This window comes from Stigmatopora argus, chromosome 16 (genome assembly GCF_051989625.1).
Source record: "Stigmatopora argus isolate UIUO_Sarg chromosome 16, RoL_Sarg_1.0, whole genome shotgun sequence".
Lineage (NCBI taxonomy): Eukaryota > Metazoa > Chordata > Actinopteri > Syngnathiformes > Syngnathidae > Stigmatopora > Stigmatopora argus.
This window is the reverse complement of record NC_135402.1, coordinates 2,661,411-2,679,697: the sequence shown is the minus strand read 5'-3', so window position 1 is coordinate 2,679,697 and position 18,287 is coordinate 2,661,411. Positions and strand designations below refer to the sequence as shown.

At 52.4% G+C, this 18,287-nt stretch overlaps 5 protein-coding genes across 10 annotated transcripts in view; 2 read left to right on the top strand and 3 right to left on the bottom strand.

Annotated features, from left to right (window-relative positions):
* Positions 1–704: 704 nt before the first annotated feature.
* Positions 705–5,968, bottom strand: LOC144091369 (uncharacterized). Of its 2 annotated transcripts, XM_077623645.1 has the most exons (13): positions 3,868–5,968; positions 3,617–3,773; positions 3,101–3,176; positions 2,778–3,033; positions 2,316–2,376; positions 2,091–2,137; positions 1,943–2,009; positions 1,695–1,856; positions 1,522–1,629; positions 1,319–1,456; positions 1,152–1,253; positions 1,023–1,088; positions 705–940 (listed from the first exon to the last, which is right to left on the bottom strand). In XM_077623645.1, the coding sequence occupies exons 1-13, from the start codon at positions 3,872–3,874 to the stop codon at positions 784–786; spliced, it is 1,404 nt and encodes a 467-aa protein (XP_077479771.1). In that variant the 5' UTR covers positions 3,875–5,968; the 3' UTR covers positions 705–783. The 2 variants fall into 2 exon arrangements, with proteins under 2 accessions (XP_077479771.1, XP_077479772.1); XM_077623646.1 differs by lacking the exon at positions 3,868–5,968 and having other exon boundaries at positions 3,508–3,767.
* LOC144091368 (protein phosphatase 3 catalytic subunit alpha-like) lies at positions 3,737–7,092 on the top strand. The gene is made up of 14 exons (XM_077623644.1): positions 3,737–4,186; positions 4,677–4,877; positions 4,940–5,064; positions 5,139–5,250; positions 5,313–5,458; positions 5,529–5,668; positions 5,739–5,816; positions 5,886–5,980; positions 6,151–6,276; positions 6,343–6,420; positions 6,485–6,569; positions 6,643–6,740; positions 6,804–6,830; positions 6,907–7,092. Exons 1-14 carry the CDS (start codon positions 4,138–4,140, stop codon positions 7,041–7,043), a joined length of 1,497 nt encoding a protein of 498 aa, XP_077479770.1. The 5' UTR covers positions 3,737–4,137; the 3' UTR covers positions 7,044–7,092.
* A 2-nt stretch (positions 7,093–7,094) lies between these two features.
* On the bottom strand, positions 7,095–11,069 carry hsdl2 (hydroxysteroid dehydrogenase like 2). The gene is made up of 9 exons (XM_077623652.1): positions 10,825–11,069; positions 10,044–10,207; positions 9,868–9,966; positions 9,196–9,310; positions 9,029–9,132; positions 8,855–8,953; positions 7,968–8,381; positions 7,757–7,885; positions 7,095–7,230 (listed from the first exon to the last, which is right to left on the bottom strand). The coding sequence occupies exons 1-9, from the start codon at positions 10,839–10,841 to the stop codon at positions 7,121–7,123; spliced, it is 1,251 nt and encodes a 416-aa protein (XP_077479778.1). The 5' UTR covers positions 10,842–11,069; the 3' UTR covers positions 7,095–7,120.
* Positions 11,070–11,254: 185 nt separating this feature from the next.
* Positions 11,255–18,287, bottom strand: part of LOC144091370 (transcription factor 7-like 1-B) — a 20,912-nt gene continuing 13,879 nt past the window's right edge. For 2 of the 5 annotated variants that reach the window (XM_077623647.1, XM_077623648.1), the window contains exons 2-15: positions 15,648–16,841; positions 15,405–15,550; positions 14,613–14,772; positions 14,474–14,546; positions 13,975–14,099; positions 13,841–13,903; positions 13,684–13,780; positions 13,574–13,619; positions 13,439–13,507; positions 13,276–13,362; positions 12,241–12,418; positions 12,055–12,162; positions 11,938–11,989; positions 11,255–11,770 (exon numbers count right to left, since the gene is read on the bottom strand). In XM_077623647.1, the coding sequence (XP_077479773.1) occupies positions 11,493–11,770; positions 11,938–11,989; positions 12,055–12,162; positions 12,241–12,418; positions 13,276–13,362; positions 13,439–13,507; positions 13,574–13,619; positions 13,684–13,780; positions 13,841–13,903; positions 13,975–14,099; positions 14,474–14,546; positions 14,613–14,772; positions 15,405–15,469 (1,401 nt within the window). In that variant the 5' untranslated portion in view covers positions 15,470–15,550; positions 15,648–16,841 and the 3' untranslated portion in view covers positions 11,255–11,492. Of the gene's footprint in view, positions 11,771–11,937; positions 11,990–12,054; positions 12,163–12,240; positions 12,419–13,275; positions 13,363–13,438; positions 13,508–13,573; positions 13,620–13,683; positions 13,781–13,840; positions 13,904–13,974; positions 14,100–14,473; positions 14,547–14,612; positions 15,380–15,404; positions 15,551–15,647; positions 16,842–18,287 lie in introns of those variants that run through there. The other 3 variants (XM_077623650.1, XM_077623651.1, XM_077623649.1) reach the window with 3 other exon arrangements.
* LOC144091367 (drebrin-like protein B) overlaps positions 15,287–18,287 on the top strand; it is a 3,695-nt gene continuing 694 nt past the window's right edge. The window contains exons 1-11 of the mRNA XM_077623642.1: positions 15,287–15,682; positions 15,745–15,800; positions 15,859–15,971; positions 16,051–16,125; positions 16,196–16,351; positions 16,444–16,521; positions 16,761–16,912; positions 16,988–17,042; positions 17,182–17,247; positions 17,317–17,422; positions 17,491–17,802. Of these exons, the coding sequence (XP_077479768.1) occupies positions 15,600–15,682; positions 15,745–15,800; positions 15,859–15,971; positions 16,051–16,125; positions 16,196–16,351; positions 16,444–16,521; positions 16,761–16,912; positions 16,988–17,042; positions 17,182–17,247; positions 17,317–17,422; positions 17,491–17,802 (1,252 nt within the window). The 5' untranslated portion in view covers positions 15,287–15,599. The remainder of the gene's footprint in view (positions 15,683–15,744; positions 15,801–15,858; positions 15,972–16,050; positions 16,126–16,195; positions 16,352–16,443; positions 16,522–16,760; positions 16,913–16,987; positions 17,043–17,181; positions 17,248–17,316; positions 17,423–17,490; positions 17,803–18,287) is intronic.

The window sequence follows — 18,287 nt, the reverse complement described above, 5'->3', positions numbered from 1 at the left end:
TTATTTTGAAGTTACAATTCAAACTCGTACTACATTGTGTTTAATTAATTGTATTTAATTTGATCCAAGAACTTTGTTTTTTTTTAGTTTGTCATTGTAGCCAACTTAAGTATATTTTATATACATTGTTTAATGTTACAATTCTTAGCAATCTTATTTCAGTCCAATTTTAGAGTTGATCGTTTTACCCGTGAGGTTTTTAATACCGTAGTTCTTCAAATGTTTGTATTATAAAATGTATACACTTGACCCACGAAAGTGATTCTTTTTTTTTTTTTTTACTAAAGTGATTTAGGTTTTAAAACATGTTTTCACAGTAATTACGTGTTTTGTCTTAAAAAAAAAATCCCCACTTGATTAAAAATGGAAATATGTCATGTAAATCAAGAGTATTTCTTGTATTTTAATTTTGGATTCAACAAAAAAGGATATTTAGCTTTTCGCCCTTTTTTGTTTGGTCAATAAATGAAAAAAAAAATACAAATTAAAAATAAATAGACAATTTTTAGATCAACAAGGTCTCTAACCACAAAACAACTATCAAAATAGTTGTCTATTGATTTGCTCATCATTTTTTGTCAAAGTGGGGAGAACATGACGGCCCTTCAAAAAACATTGTGGGAGGGATGGCAGCGAATGAACAAATGTTTGCTGCCATCCCCCCAATTCCAGTGAAATGGTCATATACTCGTGGGAGGGCGCAGTCTGGCTAGAGAACGAACACATTTATTTCTAGAATTGGCACTGAAAGAGTAAATAAAAGACCTTTTAAAATGGAGCATTTCACCAACAACTTTTATATTCCGTACGGCCCTCGGCGTCATCGTCGTCTGTCCACCGTATGTGGGTACGTGCGGGTGCCTGCTGATTCCCCAGTTGGGGGCGCAGAGACTGTTGGCCCTGGCTTGGACGTTGGTTTGTGTTGCCTGCCGAGGAAAAGCTGACAAAGACAAAAGAAAAAAATGAACACAATCCTACGACCAATCGGTATACAATTCAAAATGAATCAAAACAGTACGCACCCATACTGTGAACGGCCACGTTGAGTCCACGCAGACGACTCCTGTCTTTGGACCGTGTGGGAAAACCTGCGGGCGAAAAAGGTGTAAGAGCGGTCGTGACGCAGAGGCGTCCCGAGTCCAGGCGCTTACCCGTGGGCGTTTTCCTGGCGACGTTCACGGGGCTGCCAGCCGGCGCCGCGTCGGCCTCCGGCGCGGCCGTCCGGCATGCGCTCGTCGCCTCCGTGAGAAAACCTGCGGTCGAAAAGAAAGCGCGAGAGCGGTCGTGATGCCGAGGCGTCCCGAGTCAAGGCACTTACCAGTTGCAGTCTTCTTGCCGACGGTCTTGGGGCTGGCGCCCGGCGCCGCGTTGGCTTCCGGCAAAGCGCCCGGCGCCGCGTTGGCTTCCGGCAAAGCGCCCGGCGCCGCGTCGGCCTCCGGCGGAGCTATGGGAAGTCCTGCGGGCGAAAAGAAAGCGTCACAGCGGTCGTGGCGCTGAGGCGTCCCGAGTCAAGGCACTTGCCAGTTGGCGTCTTCTTGCCAACGGTCTTGGGGCTGGCGCCCGGCGCCACGTTGGCCTCCTGCAAGGCGCCCGGCGCCACGTCGGCCTCCGGCGAAGCTGTGGGAAGTCCTGCGGGCGAAAAGAAAGCGTCACAGCGGTCGTGGCGCCGAGGCGTCCCGAGTCAAGGCACTTGCCAGTTGGCGTCTTCTTGCCAACGGTCTTGGGGCTGCCACCCGGCGCCGCGTCGGCCTCCGGCAGAGCGCCCGGCGCTGTGTTGGGCGCCGCGTCGGCCTCCGGCAGAGCGCCCGCCGCGTCGGCCTCCGGCGAGGCCGTCCGCCCTGCACTCGTCGCCATCACTGTAACAGGGACGTCCGCCCAAAGCGCCAAATTACCCAACTGGTAGAAAATATGGGATTATTTTTTTTAGACCCGCGTGCTTTACCTTTTTCCGAGAAGGTTGTTGATGTAGTTTTTTCTCTCGATGTCGTGACCTCGACACGTGTTAAACACTGGAAATACACGGGTGTCACTTGCAAAAGGACATGCCGTGCGCTCATTCTTGCATGCGTGTTTGCATGTGTGCCACTCACAATTGATGGCTTCGCCGGGGTCCATCTTGTCCACGTCGATCAGATATCTGACAAAGAAGCGTACGCGCAGTGAGACATGGAAGATTCCTTCACCGTGAATTGAAATGAGATTATCGTGAGTAGGCATCCAATCCATTTGAAGTGGGAAGAACACAAAAAAATGGAGATTGGAATTCAGCCTTTAGGAAAATTTAAACTACTAGGAGAGGTCTATGGGCGACCCACCTGCAGACCAGATAGCCCGTCCTGTTGAGTCCATGCGTGCAGTGGATGCCGATTAACTTGTCTGCAAGAAACACAAGTTTCAACTCTGTACTTTCAAGGATGTTGTAGAAAAAAATGCCAGCACAAGAGCTTTTTTTGCAAAGTGACAATTATTTTGGTGTCTTTTTGACATTCAACAAATCAGTTTTGAAATAACCTAGTTATGACTTTATTTGGAGGTCAAGGCATTGTTTTTATGGGAATGCCCATGAAAGGACTGATTCTGCAGTCAATTGAAATGAGTTTATAGCTAGTAGACGTCCAATCCAATTGAGTCGGGAGGCTACTTCCTTCCACGTTCAAGTCGATTGGATGTCTGCCGTCAATGAGAGTCAATACGTGAAAAAAAAACTACAAAACTTTTGAGTCCTTTTCAGTCCGTTTCGTGCTCGCTTTTTTTCTCGGAACGAAAACGACACGCACCGTTATCTGCGTTGTCCTGCAGGAATTGCTGCACGGCCTTCTCGAAGGCCACAATGACATTTTTATTGGGTACGACGTGACCCCTGGTCACGATTTTCACCCGCTTCAACCACGGTGGAAGGTCCTCGGGCCCGTAGTAGCGGGTGGTGCAGGTCAGGTCTATGATCAGGCCCAGCTCGTGACCGTCTCCCCAGAGGGTGTCCAGCAGTTCTTGCGGTCCGAAGATCTGGCTGGACGCCAGCAGCTGGTTGAACGACTGAGTGGAGCGGGAGGCCATTTGTCAGTGGTTTTTTTCTGGGATCGCTCGGCGTTGGGGAGCTCACCTTTTTCAGAGGAACCTTGAAGGCCACGAAACGAGTCCCCTGGAGTCGCTTGCCCACCGCTTTGTAATTCCGCCACCTGGAAAAACATTGTGTAAGTACGGCTGTCTCATTTTCACTCAAGAAAAAAAGGAAACAATCCCACAAACGTCCAGTTTTAGGACGCTAATGTCAAAATAAAAGCACGTAATTCTGTATGTATAGCACGAATGAGCAACCAGGTAAAAGTCAAGCAGAATAATCCCATGTTTAATACCTCAGGACTAACATATATCTAGTTGCATTCCCCTGTTTACATTGAAAATCATTTAAAACAAACTAAAACTGTCCAAGTCCAACCTCATGGTACGTCGAGCACCGTCAATGGTACTAAAAGACTGAGCATATCGACAAAAATAACTGTTAATCACCTGTCTGGAATCCCCCCTTTACTGCTAGGCATTTTCGAATGATGACCTTCTTCCAACGCTTTCTAAAACTCAATACAACTATTTAAAACTAACGTTAAGATCTACTCGCCGAGTTTTCCTCGTTGCGAGTTTCATTCCTCCAGCGTCGCGTGGCAGTGACGTCACCTGGCCCAGTCTGGATGAGGTCGCGGGGGATTGCGTCACCGTCGAGCATATCATCATCGCATCGCTGCTTTTGCCGGATTGTTCTCCAAATTCGATGTCCTCTGCAAATGACATGTCATTTTAAATGTTATTTTTCATTAAATAAAACAAGGGGAAGTGAGTCAGTTCAGGCGGGAAATTGAGAAACGCTCGTACCCCACATGAGCGCGCATGCGCAAGTGCCGCGTCCCACTTCCACCTCCCTTCCTCATTTTTCTTCGCTCGTCGTGCACCTTAGCCGCCGTCGCCACCAGGAAGTCGAAGACCCCCGCCCTTTGCCGAAGTCCCCCCCGGACCCTAGCCGACCTCCAGCCCAGATCGGCGGCGTCAAAGTGCGGCGAGGCGAGGCGCGCGGACGCACGGCTAGCTAGCCAGTGCTAGCCCGGGCGGGTGAGCGGGCGTCCTCTCGATTGCTTCGGTGACAAAATGTCTGCCAAAGAGCACAAAGTGTCCACCACGGAACGTCCCGTCAAAGGTGAGCCCAATCTTCCTTTTCTATCATTTCCGTGTTTGTTTTGGTCCACCGCTTCTGCTTTGACACGCACTGTGACGTCATTTACATCACGTGACATGCCACAGTCCCACCATAGCTAACGTGTATAAAAGTAGATGTTATATTCGCTTTATCTCTGGTCCCGACTGCCGATATTATACATCAATATGAAAAGGGGGAAAATGCGGAATTATGGATTTTTATCTGGCATGCAGCATGAAGATAATGGTTGCCAATCACCCCTCTGGACGTCTACTAGTGATGAACTCATTTCAATAATTTCGTCGCCCCTACCAACATGGCCGCCTTGTGGCAAAGTTCCCATCAAAATCAACGCATTGTCATTGCGATAAAGTCCCAACCAACTTCTTTTATCATTGCTAGGACTTGGAAATGTCATGCAAATCAGTCTTTTTTGATGCCAGCTCTTCATTCCAAAGTCCAATAATAGAATTTACATGCACGCCGGCAGGGGTGCCGTATCCCCCGGGCGTGCGACTGGGGGTGTCGGAGTTGTACGACGAAGACGGGCGTCCCCGCGTGGACGTGCTGAAGGCTCACCTGCTGAAGGAGGGGCGTCTGGAAGAGGAGGCGGCCTTACGCATCATCAACGACGGCGCCGCCATCTTGCGTCAGGAGAAGTGCATGCTGGACGTGGACGCTCCCGTCACAGGTACTTTTGGCCGTTACTTTCGTCGTGAGACCAAGCTTGAGCGCCCAACTGGTGGTCTTCAGTGTGTGGCGACGTACACGGTCAATTTTTTGACCTGATGAAGCTGTTCGAGGTGGGGGGCTCGCCCGCCACCACCCGCTATCTCTTCTTGGGCGACTACGTGGACAGGGGCTACTTCAGCATCGAGGTAAGACCCACCCATCCACGCTCGGCGTAGCGGCTAGCCACGCGGTTTGGGTGACTGCGCCGTTGTCTTCTCAGTGCGTCCTCTTCCTGTGGGCCCTGAAGATTAATCGGCCGGACGGCATCTTCCTGCTCAGGGGGAACCACGAGTGTCGCCACCTGACCGAGTACTTCACCTTCAAACACGAGTGTGAGTAGCGCTGGCACGTCCGCGTCCTCGGACGTCCGTCGAGCTAAACGCCGCCATCGCAGGCAAGATCAAGTACTCGGACGCGGTGTACGAGGCGTGCATGTCGGCGTTCGACTGCCTCCCCCTGGCGGCGCTGCTCAACCGACAGTTTTTGTGCGTCCACGGCGGCCTGAGTCCCGAGATCAGCAGCCTGGACGACATCCGCAAGGTGGCCGCCGCTCCCGCCGGCCGTCCTCCGCGCGCGCCGATCGCATGACTCGTCCGTCCCGGTTGTCCAGTTGGAGCGCTTCAAGGAGCCCCCGGCTTTCGGGCCCATGTGCGACCTGCTGTGGTCGGACCCCGGCGAGGACTACGGTTCCGAGAAGACTCAGGACCACTTTGCACACAATGGCGTGAGGGGCTGCTCCTACTTTTACAGGTAGCCTAGCTTAGCATGGGTTAGCCTCCACTGGCTAGCATAGCCTCACTGGCCATGTTTTTTTCCACAGTTACCCCGCCGTTTGTGATTTCCTGATGAACAACAACCTGTTGTCCGTTATCCGGGCGCACGAGGCTCAGGACGCCGGGTAGGCGCACGCACGCCGCGCCAACGTCCGCTTGACCACGCCCCTAATGTGTTCGTGGCTGGGTTTCAGGTACCGCATGTACAGAAAGAGTCAAGCCACCGGCTTTCCGTCGCTCATCACCATTTTCTCCGCTCCAAATTACTTGGACGTCTACAACAACAAAGGTAACAACAACAACAACAACAACAAAATGAATAATGGATACAAAACAGTAAATATCAAATGCTGACAAAATATATTTCATTAGAAAACTTACCAGAGTGATTTCTGGGTCACTTCCAATGGATTTTGGACAATTTGACTTTTAAAAAGGCAAAATTGTCGTCGTTTTTAGCGGCAGTGTTGAAGTACGAGAACAACGTGATGAACATCCGTCAGTTCAACTGCTCCCCGCATCCGTACTGGCTGCCCAACTTCATGGACGTCTTCACGTGGTCGCTGCCCTTCGTGGGGGAGAAAGGTCAGACGGCGGCGGCGGGACACGCCCCCGCTCGGCGTCCGCTCACGGGCCCGCCTCTCTCCGCAGTGACGGAGATGCTGGTCAACGTCTTGAACATCTGCTCCGACGACGAGCTGATGACGGACGCCGACGACGTGGGAGAAGGTAACGTTCTCCGCGCGGGCAGTCGTCGTCGCCGCCGCCGCCGGACTCACGCTCTCCGTTGCAGGCGGCATCCCCGCCGTGCGCAAGGAAGTCATCCGGAACAAGATTCGCGCCATCGGGAAGATGGCCAGAGTCTTCTCCGTCCTCAGGTGAGTACGCCGGAAACGGCGAGCGCCGCCTTGGACGCCGCACCTCAACGCTCCGATGCCCCTCCCCCTGCAGAGAGGAGAACGAGAGCGTGCTGCAGCTGAAGGGCTTGACGCCATCCGGGACGTTGCCGCTCGGCGCCTTGTCCGGGGGACGCCGCACGCTGCGAAGCGGTGAGTTCCCAAACGTACCTTATCGCGCTCCGCCCTTTCTGACCTTTGACCTTCTCGCTGCAGCCACAGAAGAGGCGGAAGAAGCTCGAGGTATGTGCGTCGTCCAAAATTGGTGTCGAATCCAAATTGAGCGGGAAGAAAAATCTGACGTGACGTCTCCCGGCAGGCGGCGGCGAAGACGACGACGAAGCGGCCGGCGACTACAAGCCGCCGCGCAGGATCCAAAGTTTCGAGGAGGCGCGGGGCCTGGACCGCATCAACGAAAGGATGCCGCCCAGACGGGACGGCCCCGCCCAAGCCTAACCCCGCCCTTCCCCCCGAGCCCACCTTAATAAAGCACGGGAAAAAAACACGTGGGCTGTGCCTTTTATTCACGAGCGTCACAGCTTGGACACGCGCGCCATCATCTTCTCCAGCTTGATGGCCGCCGTCATGTCGCCTTTGATGCGCAGCTTCCCCGACATGAAGGCCAGCGTCGGTTTTAGCTTACCTGCGACGGAATTCAGATTTTAAAAAAATCAAACTTTTTTTTTTCATAATAATATTAAAACATAGGGGACTATATTTACTGTTTAGCTTCCATTGACAGCAATAAACATCCAAAAGTGACGGAGTTTTTTTTAAATGACTAAATTTGCTGTTAATCTCATTTGAGATATTCTCAAATGGGAAACATTAGCTCCACCTCCCCAAAAAGGAAAAAATATTAAATATTTTTTTTGGGGAGCAAGCTACTCAAATCTATTTTTTCATAATAATATTAAAACATAAAAAAACAAAAATAATATTTTTTCCTTTTTGAGAGGTGGAGCTAATATTTGTTTTTTGGAGCAAGCTACTCAAATCAATTTGTTCATAATAATATTAAAACAGGGGACTATATTTACTGTTTAGCTTCCATTGACAGCGATAAACATCCAAAACTGCCTGGGATTTGAGAATATCTCAAATTGGAAACATTAGCTCCACCCCCCCCAAAAAGCAAAAAAAAAAAAAATTTGTCGCAAGCTACTCACCCGCAAACATTTTGCCAAAGTCGCCCGAGTCCATGGTCATGACCACGTCGGGCGGGTCTTGCGGCTCGCCCCGCCCCGCACTGCCCGAGCCGCTTTTCAAGTCCAGGAACCACACGCCTGGATGCTCGCCTATTCTCCGGACAGCAAAACCCGATCAGGCTCCTCCCCTTGCCCGAGCGAGCCGAACCGTGCCCCGATTTCCCCAACTCACCCGATAAATCGAAGCGGTAGAGCGCCCCGGTGGACTTGACCAGGTCCTCGCCGAGGAGGCCTCGGATGACCCGGAAGGTGCTTTCCACGGGACCGCCCGCGGGGGGCGGGTCCGACGACGCGGGCGGCTTGAAGGCGGGCGTGGCCCCGTGTTCCTCCATCTGTCGGGCCAGGTCCTCGGGGGCCTCGTCCAGGAAAAAGTCGGGCAGGAGCGGGTGACCCGGCTGGACGGCGTAGGGCTCCATGTCATGCACGCCCTCCTCCCTCAAGATGTCCTCGTCCACCAAGAAGTTCCCGGTGAAGCTCTTGGAGCGCGTCAGGACGGCGTAGGCGGCGTCGGCCATGATGTCGGCCGTGCGACACTGCTTGGCCACACCCTCGCCGCCCAGCATGTCCATGGCCGCCGTCTGGATGGCTGTCAAACCGTGTGCGGTCGATTGGTTGCCGGTCTTTTGGTCGCCCGGACCGCGACAACGGGCGACCAAAAGACCAGTGACAAACAAGGTAAAACAACACGGTCTACGCATCAATAAAAGCCAACAATGGCCCTGAACAGTTTCACTGAGCCGACGTGCGAGTGTAGAAGACTTTGTATGTACATGCGCTGTCCCTTTAAGAAGCGACGTCAGTCAGGGTCTTAACAAGTTCTCCAACAAAAAACAATCAAAGTACGGGAAATTTGGAGCTTTTCTTTAGCCTAATAATTAATAGAGCATTAAGTATGACCAAATAATAATTCACAGTTTGTATTTAGGGAATTTGAGCAACGATTTAAATGGTAATTATCAATAACCTTCCGGGCGGCCAAAAGACCGGCGACCAATCAACCGTGTACCCTGTCAAACGGCGTCAGTGGCGGAGGACAGACGGACGGCGGCGACGACTCACCCGTGCGGGGCCACAGCGCGTTGACGGCGATCTGACCTCGGAACTCTTCGGCCATGCCCAGGACGCACATGGACATGCCGTATTTGGCCATGGTGTACGCTGAAAGACAAACGGGCGTCTTATTTTTGGCAAAACCCGGCCGCCATCGTCGGTTGGCCGGCGCCGGCGCCGTACCTGTGTGGTTCTTGAACCAGATGGGATTAAGATTGAGGGGCGGAGACAAATTGAGGATGTGAGGAGATGAACTCTTCAACAGGTGAGGTATAACCATCTTGGACCTGCAAAAAAATAAAAAATAAGGCTCGTCCCAGACGCCCGGTGACCAATCGCCGTCAACGTACGTCATGTATGTTCCTCTCAAGTTGATTCCCAGCATGAGGTCCACCTTCTTCATGGGGGTTTCCAACGTTCCCGTCAGGTTGATGGCGCTGGCGTTGTTCACCAAGATGTCGATGCCTGAAATGGAATTACGATTAGCCCTTCATATTAATATTAATTGCGGAAAATCTTTTTTTTTTTACGCCATCGCTACGGAACAGGCTAGGCTAGCTCGGGCTAAAGCTAGTTTTCAGCCTTTTATTTAATAAATATATTTTATTTCATTTCTAACTAAATATTAAAAAAATAATAATAATTACAATATTTAATATTTATTTAATAATTTAAATAAAATATTTAATTAAAATAATTTAGAGAAACGGGAAATATTAATTAAAATTATATGTATTTTTAAAAATCTGAAATTATGCTTTTTTTGCCTTTATTTGATTTTTTATGTATTTTAAATTCAGTTTAGCAAGAAAAGTCGACAACTAGCGGACCACAAAAATGATGTGGCGAACCGATTCGACTATGGAGAAGATTTTTAAATAAATATAATGAAAAAGATTGGATAATTTTGAATGTTTGAAACTTTATGGGTGGACTATCAGATTCCATCTCCAAGTATGGGAGGAGACTAATCTGGAAAGACGACCGCTCGCCATCTTGTTATTAAGAGCAACGAAAGTGACCTCCAAAGGCGTCGACGGCTTTTCGGACGGCGTCCTCCACTTGTTTCTCATCTCTGATGTCGACCACGCACGGCAGAGCTTTCCCGCCCAAGTCTTCCACTAAAAGGGGCAAAAAGAGGAAAAAGTCAATCAGGACTTGGGCGCTAACGCATGGGCTAGCACACGGGCTAGCGCACCTTCCTGCGCGGCGCTGTAAATGGTGCCGGGGAGTTTGGGGTGCGGCTGAGCCGTCTTGGCGGCGATGACCACGTTGGCGCCGTCTCGGGCCGCTTTCAGGGCGATGGCTTTGCCGATGCCGCGGCTGGCGCCCGTCACGAACAGCGTGCGCCCCGCCAACTTCCTGCGCCCGGAGGAAAAAAATACATGGTAACTTTGTAAGGGGAAAAAAGAGGACATTTCCTCAAATCTACTTTCGGAATGACGTTGAATGGCGACCAGTCGAATTTTGACATGGATGGGAACGTTGCCCAAATGTCTGGATTTCCCCTGAAATTGTGACCAGTCTCTTGTTTGTCCTTAGAACACTGATGAAAATACATTTCATTAAACAGTCCACCATTCCTTCAATTTGTCTATATGTGCACTGACATTGATTGAATGGCGACCAGTCCATTTTTGAGTCACCCAAACATGGATGGGCAAGTAACCCATTTGATTGGATATGCTTTGAAACATGGTTGTCATGCGTTGCGACCAGTCACTTGCATGCTCATTCATCCGGTCAACATGACACCGGTCTATAGGTGCATGACGTCAGAGGTATGCGATTGAGTAACTCGTCAGTTTTAGCTAACAGTAGCAGATGAACAAAATATTATAAACAAAATGTTTTCAAGATGAATTAGTCGCCTATGACGCGACGTGCAAGTGCCCCGCAAGGTGATTGGTCGGTGGAGACGGTTCGACTTGTGCATTCATTTAGACGACTTTAACGAAGGAAGAAACGAATGGACTCACCCACTATTTGGAAGCATGGTCGCTGCGAAAGTACAAAAAAATAAGAGGACAGGGAATGGAAAAAGAAAGAAGAGTGCGACAAAAGCAAGGACACTTTAGGTTGCGTTGCGGGCCACCTTTCACCCACTTAAGGCAAACGGAAGTTCCGAGTGCCGAACGCGTTGTCTTCTTCCGGTCCAGAAACAAAGATTGAATATAGTCAAGTGTCGCACTCGGTGTAAAAACAAAAAACAAAACAAAACGAAAAAAGGTCAAGCAACTTGATTGAGATTGAAATAAAACTGAACAAAAATACTTCAAGTAACTTAATAATTATCTTAAATTTGAGCTATTTTTAGAGAGTGCTAAATGGTGATTAGTTATATATTTTATCTACATGTTAGCAAGCCCAAAGCGCTCCATAATTAGCACCAACACATTTACATGCAAATGGTGCCGCTGCCAACCCTCTTGGAGCAAATTTATTTAGACACCTCCTGCCGTCAATGACAAACATTATGTGGTTCAGTTATTTATTGGGAGTTTACAAAAGTTCGCCGTTAAAAACTAATGAAAAGGCGTCACCGAAAAGTCCAAACTGTGACCGCAAACTCGTCGTTTACTGAAAAAACGCTACAAACATTTTTCCACTGGTGTGTCTGCGGGAAGAGGGAAGGGGCGGGTCCATTTTAGGAGGGGGGCGGGTCCAAGGAGGGGCGCGGCCGTTTAGCCGCCAGGTCCAGCGGCCCGTCGGCGCACGGGGACGACGAGCGCGCTCGCGAATGTTCGGTGCGCGTGGGCGCCGGCGCGGCCGGCGACGCCAGCGCCGCGCCGGGCGTGGCGGGCGAATCCGCCGAGGAGGCGGGGCTAGCTTGGGACAGGTGCGTGTGCGTCAGGTGCGAGACGGGGTGCGGGCGAGATGGCAGCGAGGGGTCCGGAGCGCCGCGCTTGGGCGGCGAAGCCTCGGCTGAAACACAATACCAGTTAGCCTGATGGAGCTAACTATGTTTATGATGAGATTTTATCCCTTAATATTTTAAAATGTCACTTGACAGCCAATTAGTAAATGAAAAAAAAATACACAGATCTCCACCAGAACGCCATCAAGTAATAATGTGGGTTGATTGGACGCACCTGTATCTGTGTGGTTGTCGCTCCTGCTTTTCTTCCTCTTTTTCTTCTTGCCCTGATGAGACAAAAATTCACAAAAATGGACGTGAAAAGGCAGACGGCGAGCGCAGACGGACGTACGTAGTTGTCTCGGGCCGACCATCCCGGATAAAGCTGCGAGTGGAGCAGACGCTCCTTGCGCGCCATCTCGTAGTACGCCGCCTGCTGCTCCTTGCTCAGCGAATGCCACTGTCGGAGAGACGGGAGGCGTCAAGATGGCCGCGAGTACCGGTGGGTCGGAAGGTCGTTCAGCGCGTGGTGACCTACCCGCTGTCCCAGGATCTGGTTGATGGTGGCGCTCTCCTTGACTTGACACTGCGCCACCACGTTGGGCCTCTCGTCCCTCATGAACAGCATGAAGGCGTTGAGCGGCTTCTTGATGTGACTTTTCGTCTTCTCCTCGGCTTCCCGCGGGGCCGTCGCCGCCACCGGCGAGGACGACTTCCTGGGGGAAAAGGGGGCGGCGGTCAGCGTTCGCGGCGACCCGAGCCACATCCAATGTGGCGGCCGTCTGGATTGCGTTCCTACCAGTGTTCTACTGAGGCGCGGTTACCTCTTTTGGTACCTCATGTTACGATACAACAATTATTGATACATTAGCCAGGAAATCATTCTACAATATCCAATGAAAGGAAAATATACTGTGTGAACAATATTTCTGTAAATACCTGTTGGGGTTATTCTGGGATATAATTATATATGTGCGTATTAATCATTATATGTATATGTGATACATTAATCATTATAAGTAGACGAAAGCTCAGTATAACAAGGACACTCCCCCCCCACCCCCCCTGCAGCTGGCTCCGAGGACATTTAATTGTTTTTAGGACTATTGACCTGACAGATCACCAAGTTCCGGGCCGAGGACTGTTGATCTGAGTTCGCAATGAAGATCTGTGAAGGACTCTTAAATTGCTTTGACTTGGATTCCGGCAGATGGCGATCATCGAATCAACTTCCGAATATACTTGCATATTGTTTCAAAATACTGTCGCTCGGTTCACCTTTTATGGAAATTATTATGCTTACTTGTGCAAATTCTTACGCAGTTGTTTTTGATTTCCGACCTGATATGCAATTGTTGTTGCAGTTGTTTTTTGACCTTAATGGTGTTATTCGGTTAGCTTATGCAATTGTTTGAATCAGATAACCTTAAGTGTTTTGATTATGTGCGACTAAATGGAAAGAGGAGGATGCCTTTCTTCAGAATGCTCCGGTGGCGAGGGCGAGCCAAGACTGATTATGTCAACGATGTCTCTCCTTTTATTAAAGTATATCTATTAATAAACCTATCAATACCTTTCTCCTTGCTCTCGGGGTTCCCGCTTGATGGACGCCGATCGCGAAGAGCTTGCCGGGCTGGGAGAGAAGCTGTTCGACGCCCGCCTGACAAAAAACAAGTTCAAGTCAATACATAACCAACCCCGAAAAAGCCCCACCCCCATCATTTTTTTTAGCTCACCCCGACACGGAGGCGTCGATGGGAGCGGGCGACGCGTCCCCCGCCGTCGAGTACGTCGGCCGAGCCTGCCTGCGCACCCACACGAGTGATGAAACACGCACACGTATGCAGACGCGTGCTCAACTTTGTACTCACAGCCAATCAAAAGAGCGCGACGTCCGAGAGGCGTCGAGCGCCGATCCTGCCGGGGGACAAAGACGGACGGGCGTCAGGCCGCGCCAGCGCACACCCGACGGCGGACTCACCTGCGTCGGACGACGCCCGCTGATGCGCGGGGAAGGCCTCGGGGCAGTAGGAGAGTAGCGGGTGAAGGTGACCCGGGCGGACGCGCCCGCCGCTCGTCTGCGGGTACACAAGCAGTTAGTCGACGGTCGAGCGAGCGGTCGCGTCGTGCTGACTTACCGGCGAGTCTCTCCCCGTCGCTACACCCGAAACGTCCGGCATGGGCCACTGGAACGGGAGGTACTGCGAACAAACACGGGCGTGGATCGTCTCGCCCGGAAGGGACCGGAGGTCCGCGAGAGCGAGAGACTTACCGCACGTGCGCCCGCCGCTAGTCCGCCGCCGGCCAGGTAGGAGGCGCACAGTTCCGGGATCATGAAGAACGGATAAGCCAGGTAGGGGGAAGGCTGGAAAAAAGCCCCGCTCTGCCTTCTCAGTGCTGAAATTAAATCATTAGGAATTAGGACCAATTGAACAAATAGATTGGACGCCTCTTTGCGATAAATGGTGGGGTGGTGCATGTTGACCAGAGGAATAGCTTTGTTTACCATTGTGTTTAGAGCTGGGAACATTTGTTTACTCGCTGCCAGTCTCTCACTTTAAATGGATTTGGACGTCAGAAATAGTCCGTCAGTCAAGAACAAGCGAGCTTAGCTAAGGCTAATGTCGGGTTTTCAGCCAAATCTCAAATATAATGGAGTCCCTTGCCTTGATTTCATTTGGATCTGCTGCCTGGCAGGCTTCGTTGACGGCCCTCGTCACCAAGGTGACGTGGCCGTCCGAGATAAACAACAACAACAAAGTGCCTCGTACCTTCTGCAAAGATCTGGTTGTACCTGGCCCGGGCGGCCTCGTCCAGTTCGGGTTCTGCTCGCCGATCGGTCGTCTGCGCAGACGGACCAACGTGAAAAGTGGAGAAAAGTTGGACGGAGACGGCGGGCGGGCTACTCACCTCCGCGCCGTCGTTGCTCTCGGACTCGTTGACGAGAGACGATTTGACGTCGTCCAGGTCCCGCTCGGGGTCCCCGTTCCTCTTGTGTTCGTCTTCATCCTTGAATCGAATGAGCTCGTCGCTGGCGCCCAAGTCGTCGTCGTCGCTCAGCTGCGGCATGCTAGCAATGCTAGCGAGTTAGCCAAGGAGGATTGGGACGGGGGGGAGCAGACGTTCGCCTCCCTGCCTGCCTCCCTGCCTGGCTGGCCGCCCCGCCGAACTTCTTATGAGTCCCGGGGCGACGGCGAGCGCATTCGCCGCTCGACCGAAACGCCAAACGGCCGCAAAGTCCGCGCGGCCGCGGCCAACAGTTGCGAGATAGGTTAGCTAGCCGTTAGCCTCCAGCCTGGCTGCGGCGTTCACGGTCAGTCGGACGGCGCGGAACAACTTCTGCCGTGTGCAAACCCACTGGAACTGTCAACAAAAGCGCACGCCTCGCGCCCTAAAGCGGGCGTCCGCGCGTCCGTCCGTGGGAAAAGTTCGACCCTTTTTAGCGAGCGCTTCAAGTTCTCACAAGGAACAAAAGTGCTACTTTCCTACATCCTGCACGCCGCCTGAAGCTCTCGCGGCGTCGCTCGCCCGGGAGCGCGCGAATGCGCGCCCCTGGGAAGAGAAGCATTTTAAAAATAAAAAAATAAAAACAGATCAGCCTTTTCCACGTGTCTGCACGGTGCGTCTTATACATGGACGAATACAGTTTCCTTTTGTATATGTCTAGTTATTATTTTAGCAAAAACACTTGGAAAAACTCACTTTAGTTTGACTTCCACGGGCCACACAAAGTGAAACCCGGGCTGCCGGTTTGACAACCCTGACATAGAGGGAAGGTTGGCAGAAAGGCGGTACGCTCCCCGGAGAGAAAATGCGGCCCGGCGGGTTCTCCCCAAACCGGTTCGACTCTGGCAAAAAGGAACAGAGACGACTCGGGCGGCCGGTCCAATCGTCGCCATGGCGGTCAACATGAGCAAAAACTGCGTGGAGCTGATGGCGGCTTACCGGGAGGTCGTGGACGCACGGTCCGACGTCAACTGGTGGGTCGCCGCTCCTCGCGTCCGTCTTTGGCTTCGTCCGAGCGTCTGTGCGTGCGTTTCAGGCTTTTGTTGACCTACGAGGGCAACAGCAACACGATCCGCCTGGCGGGAAAAGGAGGTAAGAGCGGACTCTTTGGGGGGGAAAGGTCACGCAACCTTTGACCTCTCGCGCACAGGCGGGGGTCTGGAGGAGATGGTGGACGAGCTGAGCAGCGGCAAGGTCATGTACGCCTTCTGTCGAGTGCGACACCCCGACTCGGGCCTGCCCAAATACGTGCTAGTCAATTGGGTGAGTGAGACCAATCGTCCGCTGGAAGCGGTCCGAGCCCTCGCCGCCCGCGTTGACCTTTTGTCCTCGCGTGCGGCAGACGGGCGAAGGTGCGAAGGAAACCCGCAAAGGCTTGTGCGCTAACCACTTGGGCACCATCGCTAACTTCCTGAAGGTGAGCGCCGCCCGCCTACCCGTAGCCGTCTTTTCCCCGCCGTGGACGCCACGCTCGTACATGCGCGCAGGGCGCCCACGTGACCGTCAACGCTCGCGACGAGGACGACGTGGACCCCGGGGTGATTATGTCCAAAGTGTCTAAAGCGTCGGGGTCCTCGGGGGCCGACTACGATTTCCGGAGGGGCGGCGCCCCCCAGGCCGGGGACGTCCCGCGCGGGACCGTGGTGAGCGGCCCGGCGACAAAAATGTGGACGTTTGTCCCGGGCCGGACGGGCGTGACTGACCGGACGCGCGGGTGCTTTCCCGTCTTTGGCAGGGTTCGGTTTATCGCAAGACAAACGCTCGGGAGGAAATCCAGCAAATCGACAAAGATTCCTTTTGGATGCGAACACAGGTAAGTGCAACCGTACTACTTAAATATCATATACTGTGCCTAGATTAGGGCTGTCAAACGTACGCATAGATTGCCCGAAATGTGCAGGAAGTGACTCAAAGAGACCCAAAAGGAACTCTTTGGCTTCCATGAACCAAATTGAACCGGTTTGCCGACTCGGAGACGCCTCGCCAGCTAGCTTAGCGTCGGCCGGCTAAATTTACAACAACCTGACCAGGGTTTCAACTTGGTGCGTTCAGAGGGAGGAGGAAGTGCGGCGTCAGGAGGAGGTGAAGAAGGCGGAGCTCCAAAGGCGAGCGGTGGAAAAGGAGCGGAGTGACCTGGAGGAGAAACACACCAAGGAAAGAGAACAAAAAATACATCAGAGAAACAACGATATCGACCAAAACAGGTCCGCCGACGCGCGCTAGCCTGTCACGCTAGCTAGCTAGCTACCTGGGATTCGAACGTTTACGCTTTCCGTCAGATTTCTGCAGAAGAAGAGGGACGAAGAAGATCGAGCCAAAGACGAGCGACAACAGGTGCGACTAACCTTTCCTCAAAGTTTAACTTAAGCTAACCTTAACTAAAGTTGACCTTTTAAGCTAACCTTAATGAAGGTTGACCTTTTAAGCTAACCTTACTGGTTGGTTGACCTTTCGACCCACGTTTGTGTCGCAGAATCTGGAAATAAAAGACGGCAGAACCACCGGCGTCAAGTTACCCGCGTCGGTGTATGCCGCCAACGTGAGTGCGAGAGCGGCGCCCACTTTGGGAGGCCCGGCGCGCTAACGCTAATGCTAACTTGGGCGTCAGGAGGCCAAGACCTTGATTTCTCAACGAGCCTTCCACCCCCGCGACGTCTTCCAGCCTCACAAGTCCATTTTTGACGGCGCCAACGGAAGCTCCGCCCCCGCAGTCGGTAAGAACGCCACGAGCGAGCAACCAACCAGACGAAACCCTCGCCGTTTCCCGGTCTTCCTCCCCCAGGGAAGCTGCGAAGCCCCTTCCTCTCCCAACAAGGATTCGACAGCCCCCTCGCTCCCCCGGACCTCGGCGGTTTCCGACCCGCGTCCGTGCCGCGAGCCGAGACTCCGCCCGCCCGGGAAGAATTCCGGGTGGGCGGTTTCCAGCCCGCGTCCGTACCGCGAGCCGAGACTCCGCCCACTCGGGAAGAATTCCGGGTTATCGAGTCCGCCGGATCTCCCTCTCCACCCTCTCCGTCGCCTCAGTTGGTCTCCTGGCGGAGTCACGACCCGCCCTCCAAAGCTTTTTCTCCCGTGGCGGCGACCCGGGACGCTGGTACGTGCTTAATTCGGGACGAGGCCATCCGAAGTGGGCGGGGACTGAACATGGGCGGAGTTAGTTAGACGGATGCTGGTACGTGCTTAATTAGGGACGAGGCCGTCAGAAGTGGGCGGGGACTGAACATGGGCGGAGTTAGTTAGAGGGATGCTGGTACGTGCTTCATTCGGGAGGAGGCCATCAGAAGTGGGCGGGGACTGAACATGGGCGGAGTAAGTTTGAGGGATGCTGGTACGTGCTTAATTAGGGAGGAGGCCATCAGAAGTGGGCGGGGACTGAACATGGGCGGAGTTAGTTAGACGGATGCTGGTACGTGGTTAATTCGGGACGAGGCCGTCAGAAGTGGGCGGGGACTGAACATGGGCGGAGTTAGACGGTAGTAAGGCTCTGTTTAGAAGTCACCTGTTTAGAAGCCTCTTGTAACCAATGACGGCAATAGACGTCCAATTTATTTAACCAGTTTGGGACCGGATACCGAATTA